The sequence below is a fragment of the Stegastes partitus genome, unplaced genomic scaffold (genome assembly GCF_000690725.1).
Source record: "Stegastes partitus isolate 25-593 unplaced genomic scaffold, Stegastes_partitus-1.0.2 Scaffold299, whole genome shotgun sequence".
Taxonomy (NCBI): Eukaryota; Metazoa; Chordata; class Actinopteri; family Pomacentridae; genus Stegastes; species Stegastes partitus.
In genome coordinates, this window is record NW_007578030.1 from 515537 (window position 1) to 541926 (window position 26390).

Sequence of the window (26390 nt, forward strand, 5' to 3'; positions counted from 1 at the left end):
TTCAGATCCTGTAAAAAAAGAAAAAGAAATTCTGTGCTTCTCGGCGCAGCAAAGAAGTCTTCGGTGACAGTTCAGGGACATTTCACATGAACTGCACGCTGTGTTTTACAAAGAGCAGAGAGGAAGAAAGTATGGCAGACAATTTTCCTCAGTTTTTCTGATGTTCAACTGCATGTCTTTGGATTTCAGACTTGTTTGTTTTTGATAGCTTTTGTGCTCTTGGGACATTTCAGAGGTATTTTATCGTCTTTTCCGGCGAAATATTGACAAGATTAAACGCTGAGCTGATAATTCTTAGTTGCAGCCTGTTATATGGATTCAGCACGTGCAATACCATCAATAAAGATAAAACCAAAAAAAAACGGGAGTTAATATGAGCTTTTGTAACGTACACTGACCTCAAAATCATCACAACACCACTCACACTTTTGTGACATCTTTTCTCATCGCAAAACTGCCGTCAACTCAGGGATTGTGACCTGCACAGAGTTTTATTTCTTTTGTATGATAATAATGATTGCAGCCAGTCAGCTACTGTGGAGCTGCTGGAAGCTGTGAGTCATAAAAGGAGCTGCCTTACTGGGAGGAGAAAGGAGGGGGAATTGGAAACCACAGAGCTGCAATGCATCAACACACAACATGATGTCAGCATTTCTCTACTGTAGAAGCTTGAGTTATTGTATGTAAGGTGTTCAGATTTGAAAAGGTTTTGTTAAGTGGGGTTTAAACTATTGCCTTTCAGTCTTGTCTTTTGCTGCTACATGACTGAGATGAAATACATCCAGATAATGGAAACCTGTTGTTAAGCCTTTTTTTGTTGCCCTTAAGTGTTTAATATTAACACATCAAGTAAATAAGGATTTACAGCTGTTACCTATAGGCACCTGCTTAGCTGGTTTCATAGCCACAGGGTGACCGTTGTTTTGGCCTCTGCTCACATAATCCCCATCATAGAGGTCAGGTAGATGTACGGCTCAGTGGCTGGATGAGTAGGTTCCAGCAGGGGTCTGTCCATCCTCAAACCAAGAAGGCTGCAGGGGTGTGAGAGCACTTGGAAGTAGGTTAGTGGAATAGATGTACCAGACCTTGGGATAAATGGTGTGTAAACTCTGTGTGTATGTGTGTGTGTGTCTTGCCAGATAAAGCTGGACCCGATGCGTGTGCGCTCACGTGAGCACTGAGACTGTTTGTATAGCATCGAAGGATGTCACTCCAGGCGTTCATTGCTTGCTGGCCCGTTTTTGCTTTGAAGTTCTATTTGTAGTCCTTGCACAGACCAGTCAATACAGAGGGCAGTGACCCAGTGATATCCAGCTGATTGTGATACTAAAAATGTAAACAGATCAGCGGCGGTGGCCGTGTCTAGTCAGGAAATGCACATCAGTGACGCACGTGTTGCTTCATCAGATTCCAAAACATAATTTGTAGGCTAAGAAAATCCATATCTTTATTTTTGTCAGCGTATCCAAATCACTTTCTGGATTTCTTTATTTTCTCCTGCCTCATTTCTACATGTGTGCTGCTACATAAAGTAAACCTGTAAAATAAAATGTCTCTTGTACGGTGTGACGTAGCTACATTGCTGCAAATCAGTTTTTTAAAAAAAGCACAAAAATGAAATGATTATTTTTTGTACGACAATGTAAAAAAACTAAAAACTAAACTAAAAACTACTTATATTAAGATGTACAACATTTTTCCGAGTTCCCACCCATGTGTCACCCATACTCGGAAAAAATGCTGAATCTCCATGCTATAGACGTTTAACCACTAAAATGTTCAAGTTGTTTCCATATTTATGTGAAACACAGCCCGCAGTTCAGCAGATTTCAGTCAAAAGTCCCTAAATATTTGTCGTATAATTGTTGTAGTTGAGCCACTGATGTATTTAAGGATTTATCTGCAGTGTTTCCCTTTACCGACAGTCTGTTATACCTGGACTAGACCATTTATATGATTCGGAAGGTAATGCAAAACATTCTTCCACGTTACAGAGGTTTTTTATGCATGGAGGACTTGGAGGCATCCTCCCAAAGAGGTTTCAGGCAGCACTAAAAGGAAAATCACCACAGAACTTAAAACAGAAGTAGCATCTAATGTGTTTTTTTTTTTTAAATCTGTAACCGGTTCATTGGGGTTTCAGCATCACATATCCGATGTGTCTCTAGCTGTGTGATGTGATGTTAGTCTGTATAGTCTGTATTTATTCGCGTGTTATTGCATCACATTCAGATCTTGTTATCAATGGCATGATTTTAAATACATCTGTACAACACTTTATATGACACATTTAAAATCTTGCTAAACTTTTCCATCCTCAGTGGGATTTAAGATGCATATTTCTGTATTGTTTTCTTGTAGGGTTTTTTGTGCCTGCCTATGGGGCATGACTTTTTAATGGACTCATAAGTGAGACCCGGCAAAGTTGAGTAAGGCCACATTAAATAAACATATCTCGAGGCAATTTTAAATGATTCGGTAGCACTTTGGAATAAAAGCAGTAGAGCTCATATTTATTTAGTGCTGTACAGGGTTCAGTTCAGGGAACGTGGAATCTAAAGTGTAAAGTTTATGCTGTTGAGACTTTTGGTTTGAAGAAAAGAAGGGCATTGTTTTTTTTTCCAGTTGCAGTGAAAATTGCAGAATGTGGCCCACTTATCTGGGCTGAGGCAGTGACGTACAACAAACACACAGCTGTCAGATCAAGGCTAAAAAAAACAAAATCATCGTTTATCTGCGAGAGGCTGGAGAGCTGCATCACGGGTCACAAAACAAGGCACTCAGATTACAATTAAGACACATCAACCAGAACGGAGCTCGCTGATCTCTTCATACAAACATGTTTTCATGTCCATGTGGTGTAAAATTTATAATTCTTTACACCATCATTTGGCTTGTCCCACGTTTAGAAGCACAAACTGCACTCAGATTAGGCCTAGCATATGTCTGCAGCACTAATAGTCAACATAGGTTCAGACACAGTGGCAGTGTAGCTTGCACAGCTGCCGTGACACCTGCAGGTCTGTATTCAGCAGAGCAGCATCCAATTACCCCTGTTATTTTTACCTTAAACTGCGACTTAAAATGTCTCATAGGTTCTGTCGCACTGGGATTAGAATGCTCCCGGGACCATCCCGTCTTGTGAATGAACCACTAGTGAGTCAAAATCAATGGTAGTGAACTGATGATAATTTGTATAATTTTGTAATTAGACTTTGATTGTTGCCGTCTGTTCCCTTATATCTGATCTCACCATTATGAAGAGTGAGAAGACTAGGATAACCGCCCACCAATGTTACCAGCATTGACTCTACATATAAACAATATTTTACTGCTTCCATTTCAAATGTTGTTTCTTTCATCTTTTTCTGCTTTCTGTGTAAACACAGGCTGCTGTTACGTCTAAAAGCTGCTGCATTTTTGTCACATGACTGTTGGTCATAGTAAATTTAGTTTAGCAAGATATTTTTTTGTTTTTTCACAGTAGCTGTTTATAACAATAACTTTATTTGTATAGCACCTTTAAGACCAACAAATCACAAAGTGCTTTGACAGGTAGAACATAAAATCTAGATCAAATATAAGGCAGGACAGGGCGCACGTGGGTCAAAACAAAATAATATATGAAAAGTGCGCGCAAAGACACACCGTAGAAAATGAAAATGTACAGAAAGTTAAGGGCAAACGGTTAATTTTTGGCAATTTTTTAAAAACTAAACATGTAGATTAAACTGATTTTGATGATTTATTATGATTATGAGCGCAGATTTGGTTTAGTTTAGGAAGTTGAAAATCTGATGATTTAAAAAAACAAAAAGGTTTTTGTGTTTTTACAATTTCTTCTTGTTTTTTTTGTTTTTTTAAAAGCGTACCTTTCAAACTAGTCTCTTCTTTTTCTTGTTCAGAGGGTTAAATTACTTATCTGGTTGTTTTTAATGCCTGCAAGTTTTTTTGGATGTAAATTGTGGGTGCTTGTGCTTGTTTTCTCATTGATTCTCTGCACCTCTGGGCTTTCTTGACCCATATACTCTGTTTTGAAGCATCTCACGTAAACACCAGATGATTAACCGATAACCATCTGCTGAAATTGGAGAGAACGCTTCAAGATGTAGGTTCTGCTTCTGTGTGTGACAAACAAGGTCTGTTTTATTGATCTTTACTGATATCTCAAACTGATGTCCTCACAAAATTAAGCAAGACATATTTACTCGGTGATTGAAATACACACAAAAAAAAGGGTTAGATGACAAATAATTCCCTGGATAGCTTAAATGGCTAAAGGAAAGCAGGCAACAGATGGAAGACATACTCGGTGTGTTCACGCTGTGGTGATATATTACATAGGAGTGCAGAGAGTGGGAGTCAGCGCAACAATCAGCGAAAGTAAGAATAATCAATTGTTTTTCACATTTACAGGAAACATGTGAGAAACGTCTCTAAAAGATGTAGGTTAGTGTGCCAGTGCATGAAACCTCTGAGCGGTTATGTGATCGTGACCTACTTGTGAGGACGCTTTCCCGCATGGCCTGTTACCCAGTGGATGCACGCTGCTGCAAGACAGCGGCGGTACGGGCAAAGATAAACGACAACCACACGGCGCATTATACATGTGAAAGAACACCGGTCGTCATTCGTTATCTGCTAATACGCACGATCTGAGTAACATGCGATTTTTCTTTACCTCCGACCAAGGTCACCAGCTGTCCTTTCACTTTGAACACAACTGACGTCCTTCCCTGCCAGCGGCCCAAAGTGCAAGAGCCAAAGATTTTTTAAAAATGACGAAATGATCTTTTGTGTTGAGCCCTGCCTTGTGAATCAGTCAGTTTATTGGAATGCAGGAATGCCAATCCCTTAACAGACTTGACTGCACTTTCTTTTTGCACAATGCCACCTCGCTAAAGGTCTCAAAATCCACATACTTTTAGGTATATTTAAGTATTTTTGACATATCATGCTTTGAAAGCTAAGCTGCAGAAAAAATGGTGAAAAAATTTGATTTTCAACAGTTAGATTTGAGTTTCGTTGAGTCTCATCTCAGTTTGCTTGTTTGTTGTCCGTTATACAGTAATAACTAACATTCATTTGCCAAAAATCATAGGACCTGATATAATTTTCACCTCAAGTTTTAAATGCACGGTAGTTTCTGCAGTTGTATAATTTCTCAGCAGACACCATTGTTCTGAGGATAGCCTAGAATTTACTCATGTCTGTATGAATGAGCTCAGTTCAGTTCTGTGAATTACAAACAGCCTTCTGTTGTTTGATGTCGAACACGACTGTTCTGAAACACTTTCTGCTTCCCAGAGGCCAAAGTGGAGAATGTGGTTGTGAAAGCAGTGTTTTTGTTTCTGCCCGTGAGACACAGAAAAGACGATTCTCATCAGTCAAATAAATAGTAGAGGCTTAGAATTTGAGATGGTCAAGGGGAGCTTTGCCAGTGCAAAGTTCTCCCGCTGCACTTGAAAGAATAACAAAAAGGTAGGTTTGTAATAGAACCCCACGCAGGACTGTTTTCTTGATCCTGCTGCCACTCTGTGTTGCATTACCAGCACTCACACCCGCACAGTAGAGGGTTACATTGATTTGATGCCTTCATCCAGGGAAAACTTGTTATTTTACCGTATAGTATTAATAGAGAGTCATACCTGTTGGTAATAATATAGCAGAACAACAATTCCATTCATAAGAAATTTGTAATTCCACTGCAGCAAGTGCACATGTCATATTTTTCTCGCAAGTATCTCATTTAACCTTCTGAACCCGCCAGTGAGTTTGAACGGCATGTTCATTTTAAAAAATGGCCAATGTGTCATCTTTTATCAGAGCCAGCTACCATAAAAACTGAAAGAATCGCTGGACTTTGAACTTTCCTACAGTCCTTGAACTACTCATCTGTGGCATGCCATTCACATTTGCTGTAGGCTGTGTTCACACAGCGTGTGTTGTTGGGCAACAGGAACATTGTCTTTGCTTACCACAGCTGTGAATATGCGAGCTCTGGCCAGTAGGCATATAAACCTAAATTAAAACTTTTACTTAATTTAAGTTTACCGCCCCCCACAATGCCCTCTGCTTACCAACACAGAACTGTCTGCAGCGATACCGCCTCCTCAGTTTGCTAGGCTCCATCTAGTGGTGCAACCAGGTACTACAGAAAATCTATTTCCTGACATGCATGTTCTTCGCTATCTGCCTCATCAGTTAAATTTCTTTTTATGAATTAAATCATTAGCTGAAACTAATCACTTAATTATTAACATTTATAACAGGCTACTTATAACATGGCATGATCCAAGAAATCAAACGTCATTTTTGAAACTCAGATATGGTTCAGAAGTTATGTGTATAAACGCACCTCCAACTTTGACCAGATGGAGGCAGTAGAGTGCTCGAGGCACATGAAACTTTGCCAAAATATTCAACCAATCATTTCCCCCGGATGATTTGGAAACTTTGCAAAACTCCATCAAACTCTAACCCAGTATTTGTCAGCCTCAAGTGCAACATGTGTCCTGAAGGTATGCAGTAAAACCTAAAGTTAACCAAGTTGTTTCATGTTTTAATGGTGTGTTGTTGTTTTTTTGTTTTTTACTTTGCCTGTTCTTAGGCTTGCAGGGTCAGACTAGTTAAACAACAGAAACTTTTCTATTGAAAACACCAGCGTTGACTTTGACAGGCTTTTATATGCTGAAGTCAGAAAACATATTTCATTTTTCTCAAGGTTTCTTGCTTCTGACTCACCTCGACGGCTCGATGGTTATTTTTCTGTATGCTGAGAAAGGGAGAGGACGAATGCGCGAGTGTGTCCTTCTCAGTGTTTGTGTGTATGTGTGTGCACAAGGCCAGAAATGAGGTTACTAGGCTAAGGGATTGTGTCGTGGTGCGGTCGAAGTAGAGTGTGTCTGTTCTGACGGATGTAGGCCAGAACAGTTATATAAGGACTGGCGTCACACGCACACACACACACACACACACACACACACACACACACACACACACACACACACACACACACACGCACAAACTGAAACTCGAAGGCAGCCAGAAACATCATGAGGAAGTAGCGAACTCAGCAACGCAGACACAAACAGAGTCGCTCGAATGGGGAAACTCGCACTTGTGCTGTTATGCGCGCACATGAACACATGCACATTTCTAATCAGTGCGCGTGCACACATACATGCATGTTTGTTTGGGCTCACATACAAAAAGATTTGCATGAGTGCACAAGGGCATACATGCTGATCCATTGCACGTGTGCACTCACGAGCACACGCATGTACGCACACAGATAACAGTCGGTAACACCTCAGCCTGAGCTTCTCTCACTATTATTTAAATGGCTTTTGTTTTCTGAGATAGAAGGAAGAATGAGTGATAATAAGAAATAGATAAGCTTTCTAGACCAACTGTTGATGACTGTGTTACTGAAAGCAGAGAAATAAGCTATCAGGCTTTCTTAATAAATCATCTGGTCATGATGTTGCATTTCCTTTTCACATTTGAGTTGATTGTAGGGTCAGTTTGGGCTCAGTTCAGGGCTGTTGTAGTGTTGTAGCAGTCATTCCCTGAATGAACTGTGAATCTGAGGGTGAAAGTAACCTGAGAAGTTTGAATTCTGTGAACTCTTGGCTAAGAGGCTAAAAATTAAAAAGGCATAGATTTTTTTTTCTACACCAGAAATGCTTTAATGTCTTTGAAGCAACTATTTGAATAAACACCTTTTTTTTTTTTTTTTTAAATGAAAATGTTTCTAAAGCGAAATAAACTTTAGACTCCTGACTTCAGTATTTCTAAACCAATGGCTCAGTTGCATAGTTTTATTTCAGATGCACTGACAATTTCTAAAAGTTGATCCATGTTTATGTGTCACTGTAACTTAGACTGAGGCCTTCACTGGTTTTCTGTGCTGCTTCAGGTGTTGAGGACGTGCAAAAACATGCAGCAGTGTAACCGCAAAACCATTTGTTATGTCATCACACTGTTACTGATTGCTGAGTCTCTTTGTATTTTGAACTAGATTTCAGTGTTGTTGTTGTTTTTTTAATTTAGCTGTGAACAAGGTCAGTCACATTTAGCTGTTGATAGAAAATAGAACTTAAAATGCATCACCATCAGTCCTCCATTATTTTCATTTTTTTGTGTTGTTAAAAAGTATTATTTTCTTGTCAGAGTTTGACAAAATTTGTACAATGTCATAGAAATATGATAAGTAGGGCCCCACCAATTTATTGGCTGGCCGATTTAAATCGGCCGATTATAGCCCTTTTCAAAATACTCATAATCGGCCGGGGTTTTGCTGATTAATAGTCAATATATTCTTAATTTCTCGTAAATAATATTAATAATAATTGATCAGATTTATATAGCGCTTTTCTAGACACTCAGAGACGCTTTACACTGTTAATTATTCATTCACACACACATTCATTCTGGTGGTGGTAGCTACGATTGTAGCCACAGCTGACAGAGGCCTGGCTGCCATTCTGCGCCTACGGGCCCTCCGACCACCACCTCAAACAATCCATTCATACGCATTCACACCAGGCAAGGTGGGTGAAGTGTCTTGCCTAAGGACACAATGACCATGAAACAGGTTACAGGAATCAAACCGCCGACCTTCCGATCATCGACCGACTCGCTCTACCACCTGAGCCACAGCTGCCCCTAAAACAGTAAAACAGTAAAACAGTGTGCTGTCACATGTCACAGTCGCTTTTGTACATTCATTTTGTACAATTTGATTTTGTAAAAAGACAAATATTCTCCAAGGCAAACGCGTGTAAAAAAAACACTTCAGCAACACCACGAAAGCTACGTTTCTGCTACTGCTTGTTGTAAACAAGTCAAACTTGGCTCACATTGATGACGAAGAGTTAGGATAGCTTACAGACGTATAGCGGTGAGATTACTCACTCTGACGCAAATTCTGAAACCACAAGAACGCATAGAGCCTCACTCTGACGGCTTTTCAGAGAACTACAGAAAACAGCTTTTTAAACTTTTTAACCAACTTATTCAACTTACATTTTTATTAACTTATTCTCATTAACTTTAAACACAGCACAGTCTTTGAGAACATCAGAGGGCTGCATAAACAATGTTTTGCAGTAACCTCACTCATGATGTTGCTTATATACAGCATACACCTGTGGCCTAAACCTAAAGATAAATTCATCAGTACAACTGGTAGCTATATTCATGCTGCATAAAAAGAAAAATGCACAATGCAAATTTAAAATAAAACACCCCACATTACAGACAAATTAGTTTGGAAATCTGTTTTTTCTTACTGATGCATATTATGTTTAATGCTTTGTTGCATGTTTTTGCACTTGAAATTCCTCTCTGTTGTAAAGTTAAACAAATACTGAAGGACAAAGTGTAAAACAGGAAAATGTTCTGCCTGTGATTCTTATTTTTGTTGGTGTAAGCATTAAGGGACCAAAAAAGAATCCGTTTTATTCATTATTTTTAAATTAATCAGCCGATTAATCAGTTATCAATTTTTTATTTTTTTGCCAAATATCAGAATGGGCATCGGCCTCAAAAAGCCATAAACTCTTTCGTACCACTAGCAGACTTTGCAGCCTTAGTGTCAGGTGCTTATTATGACTTTTGTGCTTATTCGGCCTTAGTTGTGTTGTTTTTTTTTTAATGCTGATTGTGCATTTGTTTGAATTATAAATAGAATAGAATATCCTTTATTAATCCCACAACGGGAAATTTGCAACATCACAGCAGCAAAGTGACAGAAAGAAAAGCAAGAAAACACAACTAGAAATTAAAGAGGTGAGGTATATACACTATATATACAATATAAATGAGAAAACCAGAAGAACACAAAGATACTAATTTTAAGAATATTTACACGAGTGGTTTGGCTTTTGAAAACACCACCGGATAAGACGAAGTTGATAATAAGCTTCTTATTGTTGAACCGGCCGACAAAAAGGCTCACCCAGACGGTCAGTTATGAAAGCATCGACACGCTCGCTAAACGTGCCGAACTCACGCGCGCACACTCACACACACACAAGCACGTGCTTTAAACGTGCACGACTTCTGCCCGTGTGCGGATTGAGAGCAAACGGAGCTTTGCCCGTGAGCGAGCCCTCTTCTGGTTTAGTGATTAGGCCAACGAGGTCAGACAGGAGGGAGCAGAACTGAGCAGAACATCATGTCGCTGCCTGGCAGTCTGTTTGGCTCGCCAACTGTCTGCTTTGTCCCACGATCTCTGCCTGATTCCACTAATAAATCAGGACTGCGGGTCAGACAGAACTGAAACACAGTCTAGACTGGTGCTGCTGTTTGTTGGTTAGGAAGCATTGCATTTTTTTATAGGCCAAACATACAGATTGTGGATGCAGAAAGAGATGGAAGCACACTGAGAAATAACACAACATGATAAGGATCCTTTTGGAAGAATCTTGATAGTCTCTCAGGTTCTCATATCAGTTGTGTCTGTTCTGTGTTTGTGCATTTTTCACTGGAATATAAAGTCCTGCACCTCTATGGAAACAGCACAGCCATGGCTAGAAGTAAGGCTAATGGAAGGAACTCATATGGTGGTATTATTGTAGTAAAACTGTAAAAGTGTAGTGAGATTTGTAAAAAAAATTCTTTGATCTGTGAAAAGATTTGTAAAAAAAATTGTCGATAAACTTTGCACTGCTCTTGAACTCATCTGATGTGCATCTAAAGCCACATGTACTACTTAATGTACCATGCTCCAGTTTTTGTGTTATTGGAATTGTGGTATTGTGGCCTGCAGATGCATCGAGACGAGAAAACTGAGGCAGTTTTTCTTGAAACGCTATGGCAACCATCGCTTGAAACGATGGTAACCATGGTAATAAATTCATGGTAATTAGTTCACCATCAATGTCTGCAGCTGGAGTGCAACTGAGATACAACTACCTAAAAGAAACAATAGTTTAAAAGTATTAAAATCAGTAAGAACTTGCAAAGATGACACATGAGAGTGTTCTGACGATGCTTGCTTAACCTTTAAAGCTTTGGATAATTTAGATCGGAATTCAGTGAGAATACTTTCCTCGTCCACAAGCCAAGGAAACATTAACTCACAGACTCTGACCCAAAAACAGTTTGGCTGTACTGTTGGGTAGGAAATTTCAATGTAATATCAGGCAGCCTGCCATCAAAGAAGTGTTTGTAGCGAGCAGGACAAGACACTGCCTTTGCTATTTCCATAGTCAAATAGAAAATAAATACATATTTCTCTGTAGAACATGGAATAATTCATAACATACAGAAATGTTGTGCTATCAAAAGGCCTTTGGTTTTGCAAAACAGACTTTCTTTCTCAGTGATAAAGTGGAAACTTCAGATTGATGTTAAGAATGCAAAGAGATGAAAGTGTGTCAATAATGCCAAGTTAGTCAAGATGCACAAGTTGAAAATGTTTTTTTACTTTGAACTACAATTGAATGTGTATCCTAAAGCTGGATTGGAGAAAATGGAAGATAACGATCAAGATTCAAGACACTTTATTGTCATTGTACATGCGTGTACAACGAAATAAAGGTGCACATTCAGGACTCATAGAAAAAGAGAATAAATAACTGAAACAATGTTCATCACTCACACAACAGCATCCGATCACTGAGTCACACAACATTCTGAAACATCACACACTCACATCAGTACCAAACATACCCAGGCCAATACAATAGTATAGTCAGTGTTTAAATATTGCACTTAGAGAGTAACAGCTTGCGACATTCTGCAATACCCCAACCTTTCAGATCTTTTATTTGATTTAAAGTACCAATACCACGGTGTAGATATGCCAAATAAAGGTATGCATTTAAAAAAAAAAAAAGGTATTTCATGAAAGTAGCACTCGCATCAAGGTGTACTTAAAGTACCAAAGATAAAAGCAGTAGTTATACAAAGCAGCATATTTCAAACATAATTCATATAATAGTTGGATTATAGGTATCGATGCAATGATGGAAAAAAATGTGTACACCCAAGTTATCTCACATATTAGTGAACAGTTGTACAGGTGTAAGTGGCAGATGGCTACGGTGCAGTTAACTCTATGAATGTACTGTAGTCTTCTGTGAATGGAAACCAGACATCTGGATAAAAACAGAAGGTGAGCCTGTCACCTGATTAATCCAATTGTAAAGGTTTGAGTGAGATGTAGTTGTAAATAGAGAGGCTGCACCGACTCCTTAAGGGTAGTTAACATGTACAGTTTTAAGTATGGAAGGGATTTTTGTTTCACTCGTAATCAGTCATACTTGCTGTTCATCATCATCACATTTCTTCCAGTTATTCCTCTGAACCCCAAAACCAAGATTGAAAGACATGTTGTCTTTACAAAATGGCCAAAATTTCACAGGACTTTTCAACAGCCCTTGAACTAGTCATCTGTGAAATGCCTTTAAGTTGGTAAAATTAACCAGATCTAAGCTTAAATTTGAGATATTTCATTAAAATTGCCTTGTTCTATATGTCTCATCTAAAAAAAAAAAAAAAAGCTGTTTGCTTTGACCAGATTCTGTAAAAGACGTGAAATTGTGTGCCTCTCTAAAAAACTGCAAAAATTCAGGGATGTTTTTTTTGGGGGGGCTGAATTAGGATGTGTATGCACAGAGCAGACAAGTATGCAAGAAAAAATAAAAATAAATATAATGAAATATTTATAGTATGTAGAGGAACCTTTTTTTTTACTTCCTTCCAGTATTGATGACAAATGCACCTCCACAAAAAGCCGTTTTTTAAATTTTTGTACTGCAAGCCATGGTTATGTCGTTTTCTTAGAGGTGCAGGACTTAACATTATAGTTACAAATTATTCTATAATTACAAATTTAGGGTTAAGATGGTAAATGTATAAGAAATCAATTTAATGTGGCAGCTGATATCTGAATTAGAAACTCCGTCTAAAATGTCCCTAGGTAGGTAAAAGTGCTGACAGTTTCTCATGCATCTTGTTTTTCTAAGTGCATCAATGGTGAAATGGACCTGTCTCACTTATTCATTGAGCAGCTGCTTCTGCGCCCTCTGGTGGATTCTTTCTGCTCCGTCGCCTTTCACTGTGGATCCTAGTCGGGATTATGTTGTGCTGTCTGCATCTCAGGTTGAAATGAAGATGATTCCTGTAGTCTGCAAGTTTTCTGGAAGTCCTTTCGTACTCCCTCACCAGTCGAAGGGCGTTCTTCCCAAAGTGCGTAGCAACATGTCTGCGAAGAGTCTCAGTCATCCAGGTCATGGTTATTCTGGTAGATTAATCATAGCAACCGGACTTGCTTAAGTTTCTTTGAAGACTTTTCACCTCTCATCCAAGAGGCTTCGTCAGTTCTGACTGACTCGTTGGGAGTTCCAGATACTTACATCCTAAGGAGCCATTAACACCTGAGTTTCGGTTTCAGCTGGGGGTTGTTGCTCCTCCCCCTTGTTATGCGAGTCGGTAGTGCTCCCCTTTGCCACAAAGGGGTTCGTTAGGGTCTTTTGTGGTTAGGTGTGAATGCAGCTCATCTTCCTGGGGAGAGATCTTAGGACTGAGGTGAGAGATGATGCCTCAGACCTCCACCTCTGTTGAGGGACGGTCTTTCCAGTTTGACACTATTTCATGTTTCAGAATACATAACGATTGATGCACACTAGACTTCTGTTGAATAAATAAAGCCACTTAGTTGTGCTAAAATAATCTAGAAGCCAAGTCAGATATTTGATGTGAAGCAGTATACGGGACTGAGAAGGATTTAAAGCTGACATAGTAACGCAACAAAACTAGATTTAAGACAGTCTAAGTTTTTTAAAAAAAAGGTAAAAACTATACTGATCTATTTTTTCTTCATTTAGAAAAGTAAAACTAATAGCAGGATGTAAAATACAAACTACTCTCGGTAAGATATATTTTAACACACAGACTAAAGGGTCACCCTGCATCATCTGGAAAGTCAGAGCCCACTGTGTGATAGGTCTGTTCAAATGGCAGCTGAAAGTGTGCGTCACAAATGACCTTCCGACAGCTCTTCAGAGGCAAAGCTCGCTCTTAACATTTCAGACACAAGCCCACAGTGTCTCATAATTCATTGAAATGAAAACACAGTATGTCAAGCATACACTAATGGAAATGTTAATGTAACGTGACTAAAATTGCACATTCGTCCTGGAGTTACCAAAAGCGACAGACCTTTTTCATTTCTGTTTTCCATTTCAGAGGTGGATTAATATTTTGATAGTTTTGGGGATTTTGTTTTTGTTCTGATGCTCGCAGATTCATTAGAGCTTCAAACATGTCTGGAAACTCTGTTCTCACTGGGTGGTCAGCTGCGTCATTAAAACACACACAGACTCGTTTCATGTTCTATTTTTACCATAGGCTATTCCAACACAGTTACCATAGAAATCAAGGTGATGTTCTTTTGTTGTCAGAGCTTTTTATAGTCTGACGTCAAGTTAGTGCAAAACAAACAACTGCGAATGGCGGGGGAAAAAAAAAAAAGCAACAAAGGGAAAGATCTGAGTCAAACCAAGTGGCAAAGTCGTTTTTTTTACCCACTGTGGGCTCATTTTTCACTGCAATGTCACAGCTCGGCCACCAATTGTGCCAAGAGGGGCACTTTTTTCTTTTTTTGGGCGGGGATTCCTGTTGGAGTTACTGTCTGTGGCAAAGTGTTGGTGATTTTGATGACATTTTTGATGAACAACTTTAAGCTTAGGTTTATTTAAGTTTCCCAACATGTGACAGATGGGTAGTTCAATGTCCGTGGGAAAGTTCAAAATGTCTTGGTGTGATTTTGTGACAATACAAGGCCTTTTTAAAATCTGCCGCTGGGTTCTGGGGTTCAGCAGGTTCAGCAGGTTCAGCAGACGGAGCAAAGTCGAGTGTAATCGGTCGATCAATATTTCATTTTGTTCCTTTTGCCGCATCTCCCCCATCAGGTTCCTCCTCCAGTGTTTGGAGGATCTGGATGCCAGCCTTCGGAAGCTCAACTCTCGCCTTTTTGTCATCAGGGGCCAACCAGCCAACGTGTTCCCGCGGCTTTTTAAGGTCGGCACTGAAAGAAAATCAACAGCACTTCTGACAGCCTCATTTAAACAAAGCTGTTCATCAAACTGTTTATCTTTAGTGTAAATTGAATATCACTACATGTTGATCAGATAAACAAAAGTGGAAATTTTGGAGAAGAAAAAATATAATTTACCCCCTCTTTGTCTCAGGAGTGGAAGATCTCTCGACTGACCTTTGAATATGATTCTGAGCCATTCGGGAAAGAGAGAGACGCTGCCATCAAGAAGCTGGCCATGGAGGCGGGGGTGGAGGTCATCGTCAAAATATCGCACACCCTCTACGACCTGGACAAGTGAGAAACAGAACAAGACACACACAAACTAAACTGTAAACGCATCCACAGTGTTCAGTTGTTTTGTAACGGGTAAACCTTCGCGCACCAAGACGAGTCTTGTTTTCTATACATTCTGTCATCGTTTGTCATGCTTCATTTTATTCACCGGTACTGGAAAAAAACTGTTTTCTGTTTAGGGTTGACACTCGTACCCAATATATTGTGATTGATTGGTGATAGGCTCCTGTATTGAAACATTTCCAAGGAAAGATCAAAAATGTGTTTTTACAAATGTGACTTCTGACTCCAAAGAGTTCTTCCTTGTCACTCATTTAAAATGAATTCATGGTTTCAAGACACCCACTTTTGCCATATTTTTTTTTTTATGATGGGTAAAGCAGGTCTGAATTAGCCAGTGGCATTCGATGCTAAAGAAAGTTCTTCACAAATCGGCAGACTTTCAGTTGTCTCAAATGTATTCATACCCTCCCATTAAAGAAGGAAAAAAACAGCTGTGACTGAAATAAGTTGAAATTGACAAAAGTAATAATAAATTTAAAAAAATAAAAATACATTTATGAATTTTATTAATCATGACATTGCTTTTGAATTGTGTTTCAACAGAAATATATATATTTTTAAAAAACAACAACAACAAAAAAACAAGCATGATGGGAGCCGTAAACTAATGTTTTGTTGAACAACCCTTTGATCCAATCACTGCAATCAAGTGTTTTCTGTAGTCAGACTTCTCCACCTGTATTTTGATTTTGGCCCACTGCTCATCAGCAAAGTGCTCTAATTTGTCCAGGACATTTTTTTTTTTTTTTTTTTTTTTATTATTCTTCTCAACCACAATTCAAAAGCAATGTCTTATTTCACTTAATTATATTTTAGCAAATTTGAATTTATTATTACTTTTTTCAGTTTGTAGTTATTTGAGTGACTATTGTGAATTTTGCTTTTTCTTTAATGGAAGGGTCTGAATACATTTGAGGACGACTGTATGTTCCTGTGTCATCATCACTGATAATGTGCAGACAATGAATTTGAGTTCCTCTCTCTGTACCTCTCAGGATCATCGAGCTAAACGGTGGACAGCCTCCTCTCACCTACAAGCGTTTCCAGACGCTGATCAGTCGACTGGATCCTCCTGAGATGCCCGTGGAGACGCTGTCGGACACGCTGATGGGTCGCTGTGTCACCCCGATCTCTGAGGACCACGGAGACAAGTATGGGGTCCCGTCCCTGGAGGAGCTGGGTGAGCAAAACAAACACACACTCCTGTACTCAGACAAGTGTCGACAAACTTAATTCGGCTGCAGGAGGAGAAAACACAGACTTTTTACTGCAGTGGCAAAAAGTAATGTAACGGGGAAGATGGATTCCAAGCAGTAGTGTTTGTTTACTATAATAATACTTAAGTTACTGTCTAGTACTCTGAACACGCTGTTTTTTGTCACTTTTTTATTCACCGTGCGCTCATTTCTGCACGACAATATAAAGTCCTGCGTCTCTATTTAAACAGCACAACCATGGCTAGAAGTAGAGAGAACTGAAAACATCTTTTGTGCAGTGTAACAAAGTCATACTGTCTTCAATCATCAGCAAGAAAAACTGAGGTTGATATTTTGTCTTTTGTAAAAAAAAAACATGGACTCAACATGTGCAGCATTTTTCCAAGTAACCACAGGTGTTATTACTGCTGGTAGAAACACGTAGGTTTGAATATTATAGATATTGTATTACTTACGTTCTGTTTCCATGCGTGTCACCTCCCTCTTTGTAATCGCAGCCCTCGGTTCAACTTAAAAAATTCCCTGAATTTTTGTCACAAGACTGTTGCGATTGCGGCTGAGTCACTAATTGCTTTCCAGTTGCACGAGGGGTGCAGAATTTTTAGTTTTTTACAGAATGTGGTGAGTACAAGGGTAGAATACAGCGATTATGATGAAACCTCCCGATTTCAAGCTTAAATTTGGTGAAGTTTTCCAGCCAACTGGCACATCATAGACGAGTAGTTCCCAGGCTTGTGGAAAGATTCTTTGTTTTTCCGCTCATAAATGGTGTAACTCTGGCGATTTTTATAAAAACAACCAATCTGCTGGCAGAATTTGCGTGTTCAGACCAGAAGAAATGCATTATGTGATTTCAATAACTGGTACCACAGGTATGACGGATTAAGAGTGAGACCAAAATCCCTTCCATACTTAATACTGTAAACCCTCCTGAAAGTGTCACAGCAGCCTCTCTATTTAAAACTACATCTCGTTAATCAGGTGACAGGTTGATCCTCTGTGAGTTTCTATCCAGATGTCTGGTTTCCATTCACAGACGGTTACAGTCCATTCACAGAGCCATCTGCCACTTGCACCTGTGCGACTGCTTCACTAACATGTGAGATATTTGGGGCTTTAGTTCTCTTAATATGTCGGTGCAGATGTCCGAACTCTTTCTGTACAAGATTATTCCACACAAGCTGTTGTGTGTTCCCTAAATTACCCAGACAACATGTTAGGCTTCTTATCCCTGCTCAGTTGAGATGTATGGTTTCCTTTCACATAAGGCCAACGTTCATTCACAGTCTTGACACAGTGCTGCTGCCATCTGCTCCTCACACCTGCATCCAGTGTCCCTCATGGACTTCTTGGGTCACCTGCCAACAGTCACAGTAGCTGCTCAAAATAACCTGTCACTTACTTTTCTAATCTGTTTACACAAGACTTCTGGTTTCATTTTTCTGTTAGTGGGTGCCATGCACTGTGGGATTTCTAGCAAAATGTACAAACCAGAGATGTTGGATTTGCAAAAAGGCTTTAAGCCACATTGTGTTTGTTTATAATTGTGACACACCAGCGTGTTTGAAAGGATCCTTATATTTATATAATCACCAAAATTATACTATTTGTCAAAGCCAGAAACCATAAAGAGAGATAGAATAATCATATTTTTAACTTTCTAATGGAGCTCAAACGTTCTAATCTAAGCTTAGAGATGGAATATCTCATTGAAATGACTTTATTCTACTTACCTAATTTAAAAAAAATATATAAATGTCTAAGCAGTTTGTTCTAATCAGAAGTATGGAAACAAATAAAAATGTAAGTAGTAAAGTATCTGTAGTGTGTAGAGTCACCATTATTCATCACCTGTGGACATTTGGGAAAAATGTTCTACATGCTGATTCCAGACGTTTTCAATTTTTGTAAAATAATAAATTAATCTGTAATATTTTCCTTTGATATAATATCTTAGAATATTTTTTCCTGCTGCACAGAAGACATTTTTGAGTTCTCTATACTTAATGAGAAAAAATTCAGGACTTCATATTGCAGTAAAAAAAAAAATATGACAAGAGCAAAAAAAAACAAAACACACAAACTGCTTGGAATTCAGAGGATTCATTCAAAGGTAGACATAAATGCAAGTAATTTGCTGACTTCGTTTCATCACTGTATATAACAAGACAAGCCGAGTATTTAATCATTTTTGTCAAACACGACAATATGCTGCACACAATTGTAATTTATATTTGTTTGTAAAATCAAATCTTTGTATTGCTTTGAGGTAGATTTTTTTTTAAAATTATTATTATTTTGAAGTTTGGACAGGAAGCCTTATGTAATGTCTGAAAGGTTGTCAAGTGGCGACCAGGGATTGCAAACACATATCAAGCGGGAAGTAGCGGCATTATGTCATGACCGCTAATGCGTTTTTATTAAAACCAAAAGCCATGATTCAGGTGGAAACTATGGTATAAAGCACTTGGCAATCAACCACGCAGCTCTTGTAAACAGGACAGATTTCCGGTGTAAATTTGAAGACGTGAGGAGCCGTGGGTAATTAGGCTGAGCTGTACAGAGTACAAAAAATGTTGTTCAGCTGCTGCATGCTGGGATAAGTCATTGTGTTTTCCCACTGTTCCTATAGCAAAAGAGTCGTGCCACTGTGAGACTGATAACACGGTGCTTACACAGTCGAATGCTTTTATGCAACTGTTACCCAGGGGGGAAAAAATTGAAAACAATAATCCCGAAACTGGAAGGTCACCAACCAGTGCCTTGATTGCGGTTTTCAAAACAACCACTTAGACGTAGATTTAAAAGCAGCAAAGAGCACCTTCTGGGTGCCTGGTTATGTTGCATTAGATTTTATTAAAGTGTAGGTGACATATCTGCTCACATAGCTGAAGCATCTCATTTAACATACAAGTCACTTAATATAAGGCAGCTTTGCTTACAGCGATGAGGAAGGTGATTGAGATTAATGTTTCCAGGCTTCGACATCGAGGGCCTTCCATCAGCTGTGTGGCCGGGTGGAGAGACCGAGGCTCTGACCAGGATAGAGCGCCATCTGGAGAGGAAGGTCAGTGCTGCATGTTCATCAGAAAACACCTCCATGATTTTTTATTTTTTTTTAATTCCATTTTGTAAGTGTAGAACTGAAAAACACACCTTATAAACAGCCTTAAACTAGATCTTCAAATGAATAAGCCTTTATATCTGAAACTATTTAGAATAAGGTCTCTGCTGCGTTTACATTCTAATGCACAATAATTGAGTGATATCTAACATCAGGGTTGACCAATTTATTTTTTTTATTATTATTATTAGTAATGATAGACACCAATAACCGATCTTTAGAGTGAAATAAATGAAAATCATGGTGTCAGAATTCATTGAAACACAAACTCCAACACAAATCTATGTTCTACACATGTCTAACTAAAATATCTTGTCAACATTTATCCTTAATAGCTTCTTGCTCTTGACATGTAACCAATCACATTGTGCTGTGAGAGGGAAATTTTAATTTTGGGATGGCCTGTAACGGTACAATAAGGTGAAGTGGAACACGTTACCAGGATGGCACATCTTGCTTGGAAACATTTAAAAAATTAATAAAAATTGGGCTTGTGTTTCATTCACAGTTTGAGCAACATATCACTCCCTGTTTGTCAAACATTGCACTGTTTACACATTTTTTTCAAAGTCAGGAAAGCCATGAACATCTGTAAATCTTTTGTGGACATGACTGAAAATACAGACAACTCTACAAACATCCAATAAATAACCATAACAGCGAGCAGGCAAAAGGTGTCGCTGATGGATAGACTTCAAGCCAATGTCCTGTCATGCACGGTTTGCATGCACGTTGTGGGGTGCAGGAAAATCACGTGTATATATAAGTCACCGATTTTGCAATGAAGCCTGAGCCCTAAGGCGCTTCACAGGAACGCAGGAGGCATTCCAAATTACAAGTGTTTCGTTTACTTTTAATTTGTACTACAGCTGTCCTTACAAAGCACATAATGGTTCGTGCCAAATGTCTATACAAGCTACAGTGCAAATCAGTGCACCGACATGCAGCCGCATATCCAAATAAGTCCATTTTTACATTTATTTTTCAGGGATCAGTTAAAATAAATGCCAGTCAGAAAAAATCCTGAAACTGGATTTATTAATTAGCTGGTTATCATTTGACCTGTAATCCAACACTTAATTAAAAGTCAATAATGTGTGACTTGTTTGGCTATTGAGACATTAGTACAACTTCTAGCTTGTCACAGTTGTGTGTTGCTCTTTAATTCACCAATGTCTTATCTCTCCACCATTTCTCTTTCTCTCTGTCTGTTTCTCTTGTCTCTTTCCTTCCAGGCATGGGTGGCCAATTTTGAGCGTCCCAGGATGAACGCCAACTCGTTACTGGCCAGCCCGACAGGCCTCAGCCCCTACCTGCGCTTTGGCTGCCTCTCCTGTCGCCTGTTCTACTTCAAACTCACCGACCTTTACCGCAAGGTCTGCTTACAACTCTTACACCTGTCATTTGCAAAGAGGTTTCACATTCCTGAAGGAAGTGTGTTAAGTGTTCTCGACAATTCCAGACTCTCATGTCAATAAATGTCTAGTTAGATGTGTACATCACAGCAATAATAAGATTTGTTTCGGGTTTTTTTTTTAATATAGCACTTTACAATGATGCAAAGTGCACTGGTAGATTTGAAGTATAATCATATATACCTACTTAGATTTATGTGCATCCAAAACAGAGCTGGCCAAAGTCAGTCATTCAATCAAAGTAGCTAAACAACAAAAACATACACAAACTTTCAAACTTCATGATTTTAAAGGAACACACCAGTTTAGTGATTTAAGGATTGTGTAATAACTTATTTATTTCTTTAGATAATTACTTTCATTGTGCATATGAGTTGCTTTAAATGGGCTTGATAGACATTTTTCAAATATACCACAGAGTAGCAGAGGCTCAAAATGTTAATTATCGTTAATCAGCACTAAAATATTCAGGCCGTGTGACTCAGCTGGCTGTTCAGGGTCATCGACGTGCAGGTGTGCAGGTCAATCTGAGTTAATATTATTCACTGTATTTTGACGTGACCCTAGTGAGGATTAGGCAGTGTACAAATTATGGATGAATGGATGGATGGAAATGTGTTATGCAATCGATACCAGAGGGTGGCGTAGTGATACCACAACACAAGCAGGGGCTTGACCTTCCCGAGTTGGGTTTCAAGGGTGACGTGTGTGATGTTGAAAGACCAGATACACCCGATGACACAGGAAGCATTACTGATGATTTGTCTGGGTATGTTAAAGGAAGTAAAATAGGGGAACTCAAGGTGAACTGAGGCTTTTTAACTGTGCAGCTTTCATCTTAACAATTGCCACAGAAATGTGAAGAAAACCTCCACTCACTGTAAAAAGCAACTTGACTGCCTGTAATACAACCATGGCCCGTATTCGTCTTCGTCGGTGTTGGCTCCTGGGAGCTACAGGACAAAACCAAGTGCATAATTAAGAGGGGGTGTCACATACTTAAGTTTTCATTAACAAACAGAAATATATTAAAGAAATCGGGGGAAAAAAACATCAGTGAGATTTATAAAAATAGGTTGTATTTACCACCATATTTTCTGCTGCGTATTGATTTCAGTGCTTTTTGCTGTGTTCAAATTTCTCCAGGTGAAAAAGAACAGCTCTCCTCCGCTCTCGCTGTATGGCCAGTTACTGTGGCGCGAGTTCTTCTACACCGCAGCAACCAACAACCCACGCTTTGACAAGATGGAAGGAAACCCCATCTGCGTCCGCATTCCCTGGGACAAAAATCCAGAGGCACTGGCCAAGTGGGCTGAGGCTAAGACAGGCTTTCCCTGGATAGACGCCATCATGACTCAGCTGAGGCAGGAGGGCTGGATCCATCATCTAGCCAGGCATGCAGTGGCCTGCTTCCTCACCAGAGGGGACCTGTGGATCAGCTGGGAGGAAGGGATGAAGGTGAGGTGGCAGAAATGTACATGACATGGTGACAAGAAGCTGCGGAGAGAAGATGTAGTGTGGATGTAGGTGAACTTGAAATCTGACTGTTAGTGGTAATTGCAGTAACGTCTCGAGAATAATGCAGCCTATTCTTTTTTACTGTTCAATTGTGCTCGCAAAAGCCTCCAAAAGCCTGCATGACATAAATTCCGTCAATCACCAAAGTCAGCAAGGGTCAGCGGCAGCCCAAAAGTTGTAATTACTTGTGCAAAATAAATAAGATAGGGAAATCCCTCAAACAAACGGCAACCCAGAGGAAAATCAGTCAACTTTTATTATATGTTGTATTAAGACCTCTGGATGAAAGCTAAAGAAGTACAACGGTAAGCATGTGTCAATTTAGAAAACTCAGAGGTAATATGAAATGTCTGGCTCTTGATGAATACCAAACAACTCTACCATGAGGATTCAGTCTACTTCTCTGCAAAGAAGTGAGTTTAAGATGTGTTACGACCGGGCTCAAGATGGCCGCAACAAAAGGAGAGACACACCAAGTTTCAAAATGAAAGCTTATCTTTATTCCCTTAAATTATATCAAATTAAAAACCAAACCAATATGGGGTTGTGAGAATACATAGAGTCAGTGGTGTGTGTGCGTGTGATGTATGCATGAATTATGTCTGTGCAAGTGTTGTAAATGCAGATGTCCTAAACAAAGAAAACTAACCCATGACCAGACCGATGCAATACCTGCGGAGGGAAGCAGAGTAGAGAGAGATCAGACTGCAGTCAGCCCTTAAGTAACCCAGGAACACACTGGGTGTCACAGGTGCTCCTGATTATCCTAAACAGCCACTCACAGAACCAATAGCTGAGCTAGAACCACCCACAAGACACAAGATGACCTCAGGGGTCATCACAGATGGCACCAGGTCTGGGAGAAGAGAGGATTTCTTCTTTCCCTCAGAACATCAGTGACGCCACAGAGCCGTAGTTGGCCTTTACATAATGTCTAGCAGTAGTGTCAGTTCTCTTCAAGAACCTGAAAATCATAATACGTTGAGCTGAAAACAGTTTTGTGTTCTCTGTGTTGCTGCAGGTCTTTGAGGAGTTGCTTCTAGACGCAGACTGGAGTGTGAACGCAGGCAGCTGGATGTGGCTGTCCTGCAGTTCATTTTTCCAGCAGTTTTTCCACTGCTACTGCCCCGTGGGCTTCGGCCGACGCACCGACCCCAACGGGGACTTTATCAGGTGGGTACCTTTCCTGTCATCGCCCCTTGGTGCCAACAGCTGACTCCCCTCCCGCCTGGATGGTCCCTTTCCTCCCCCCGTCTCTCTGGATGACACATATATGGGAAAACGTAAAGACAGCAGGAAGCACCTCAGCTATGCATGTATACATGAAGGACCAGAAACACATCTATCCACATCCACATTTATCTAATGAAGGCAGTTTTCAGCTTCTCAAAGGAGATTTATTATTTTGTATTGATCTCAGGGAACACATTGTTAGTAATATTTTTAAATAGTAGGAGTAATATTCCACAATTCTGTACTTTTTTTTTATCACCTAGTACCTGATTTTCTCCCACAATGTTTGACAGTTAATGAAACACCTTCGTGTCCACATAACACACACTCATACAGTCACACAAATAGCCGCTACAGCATCTTAGGTTTAGTTTAGCTGACAAAAGCAGAGCGGGAGAGAGAGATGGAGGGACAAAGGGGGACCTCCAGATCTCTGGGTAAGTGAATGAACGACAATGAATATCCTTTCCTCCTCCATTTTATTTTGCCCATCAGGTCTTTTTCTTTTCTGTTAAAACTTCAGCACTTTAGTTTTTGGAATCAGGCATGCGTTTTGTAGTAATTTCAGTGTTCACAGTGTACCTCTTTGCGTGCCTTTTTTAATTGTCTGTGAATGTTTGGTGGTTGTGTACACGTGCGCATCTTTGGATTTATAACAGATGATTTTTACTGCAGAGGCGTAGACTTAATTCTTCTCTTTCTCTGGATGTGGCTCTGTGTTTGTGTTTTTTGGCTCATCTGTTTTTTGGGGGATTGGGAGAAAAGTTCAGCTATCCCTCTCCCCTTCGCAGATTGTAGCTGATTGCTTTTAAGGTGATTGGCCGGTCTCACACCCCTCCACCCAGGTGCAGCCAGGTTTCTGGCCAGGGCTGCCTTGGATGGAAGTCGGGCAGCGAGTTGAGAAATCGTTGGCCGCTTGTTTTGTTTTTTTTATTCACTTGTGCAACCCTGAGGGACGGGACTTCGCTCACGCCCCAGCAGCATTCTCTGGGCAGGTTTGTTACTCGGTAGCGTCTCATTTCGTCAAAAGGGATTCTAACCGCTTGGTAGGGGAATGCATACGCCTTGCCTGCATTTGTTAGGTAGAGGACTATGAAGCATTCCCCAGAGGGTAGTGAGGAGAGGCGTTGGGCCAGCTGTAGTTCTGCCATCGCAGTGTTGCACAGTTGGTGCCGGTACTCGTTACCTGTGCTAAGCCACGCGAGCCGGTCCATTGTCCAGACGCTGGGCAAAGCCCCTCATCCGGCCCTTTGTGAAATGTTCAATGGTGCTCTGCTTATGTGAATGCAGCCCTACTGGTGCAGGCGGACCTGGAGCAGTGGTTGGCTAGTGTAGGGGCTGAGAAGCAGATACACCCGTGCACATGACAATCCATACATACATTTCATTTCATTAGCACATCTGTCATGCATATACATGCGTAGCCGAAATTGTGTTCAGATGCAGCGCAAAAAGACTGTTTTTATGAAGCATGTCAGTCAAACCACCAGTAAAAAGAATAAGGATTGGCTTTACAAGATTGCAGTTGGGATGCTGGAGTGGTATTTAAGGTATGACTCTACCTGAGTTATTCACATATTAGGGAAAAGTTAGAAAAACTATAAAACTACTTGACTAGAATACATATTTAGGTTGAGACCCGACAGAGTTGTTATTCATGGACATGAACTTCGCTAATGCAATAATAAACCTAGAAACTGTACTATTCTAAATTATGGAACCTAACTTAATGTAGATATTCTGGCTTGACCCTAGAGTGTTGTTATTTGTGGAGATTAGCCAGGCTTATTTACAGATCTTTTTAAAAATATAGTAATTAAAGTATTTTATTACCTTATTATATACCATATATGTTTTTAATGCTTTTTTTTTTTTGGGAAGGGGGGGGACATGATTTTAAACAATACAGAGATTAAAGTTAGGTTGTATCTCAGTGTCCCATGATAAAAATAATCATATGCATCAGTTCACACAGTCCACCTCACATGCACCCGCCTCCACAGACTCCCTCACACATCACCTGCTCTCCGCTTGCTACCGGCAGGTCGCGGGTCTTCCTGGCAAAAGGGTTGTGGTCCCTTTTGGTGAAATGAGGGGGCTCCCTAGTGGGCCAGCCTAGAGTGTGGTGCTGTGGCTGTGGGAGGGGACAGTCAGCAGGGAGGCTTTTGGGCCAGCTGACCACTTAAAAGACAACCACCACAGTCTGAGGGACAGGGGGAGCAGGCATGAGCTCTTTTCTCAGTCCACCGCTGTCTGATCATGGGGGATGGAGTTGGGGGGGAGGTTGGAGGGAGGGTGGGGGGCCTGGAGCTGTGAGGTATAATGGAAGACTTCTGTCATCGACAAACAACTTACAGCAGAAACTTAGCATTTAGCCACGTTTCTCCAGACTGACAGACACTGAGGTGGAAGCTGAGCTTTAGGAAGAACCTACAAGCATTCACATATGGAGATGTTTTTTGTTTTGTTTT

The 26390-nt window shown here is 40.0% G+C and overlaps 1 protein-coding gene across 1 annotated transcript in view; it reads left to right on the forward strand.

Moving 5' to 3' along the window:
- The window catches only part of LOC103358259 (cryptochrome-1-like), a 42975-nt gene that overhangs the window by 5219 nt on the left and 11366 nt on the right, over positions 1–26390 (forward strand). Inside the window, exons 3-9 of the mRNA XM_008283154.1 lie at positions 14928–15036; positions 15207–15349; positions 16408–16592; positions 19608–19696; positions 20989–21129; positions 22315–22626; positions 23708–23859. Of these exons, the coding sequence (XP_008281376.1) occupies positions 14928–15036; positions 15207–15349; positions 16408–16592; positions 19608–19696; positions 20989–21129; positions 22315–22626; positions 23708–23859 (1131 nt within the window). The remainder of the gene's footprint in view (positions 1–14927; positions 15037–15206; positions 15350–16407; positions 16593–19607; positions 19697–20988; positions 21130–22314; positions 22627–23707; positions 23860–26390) is intronic.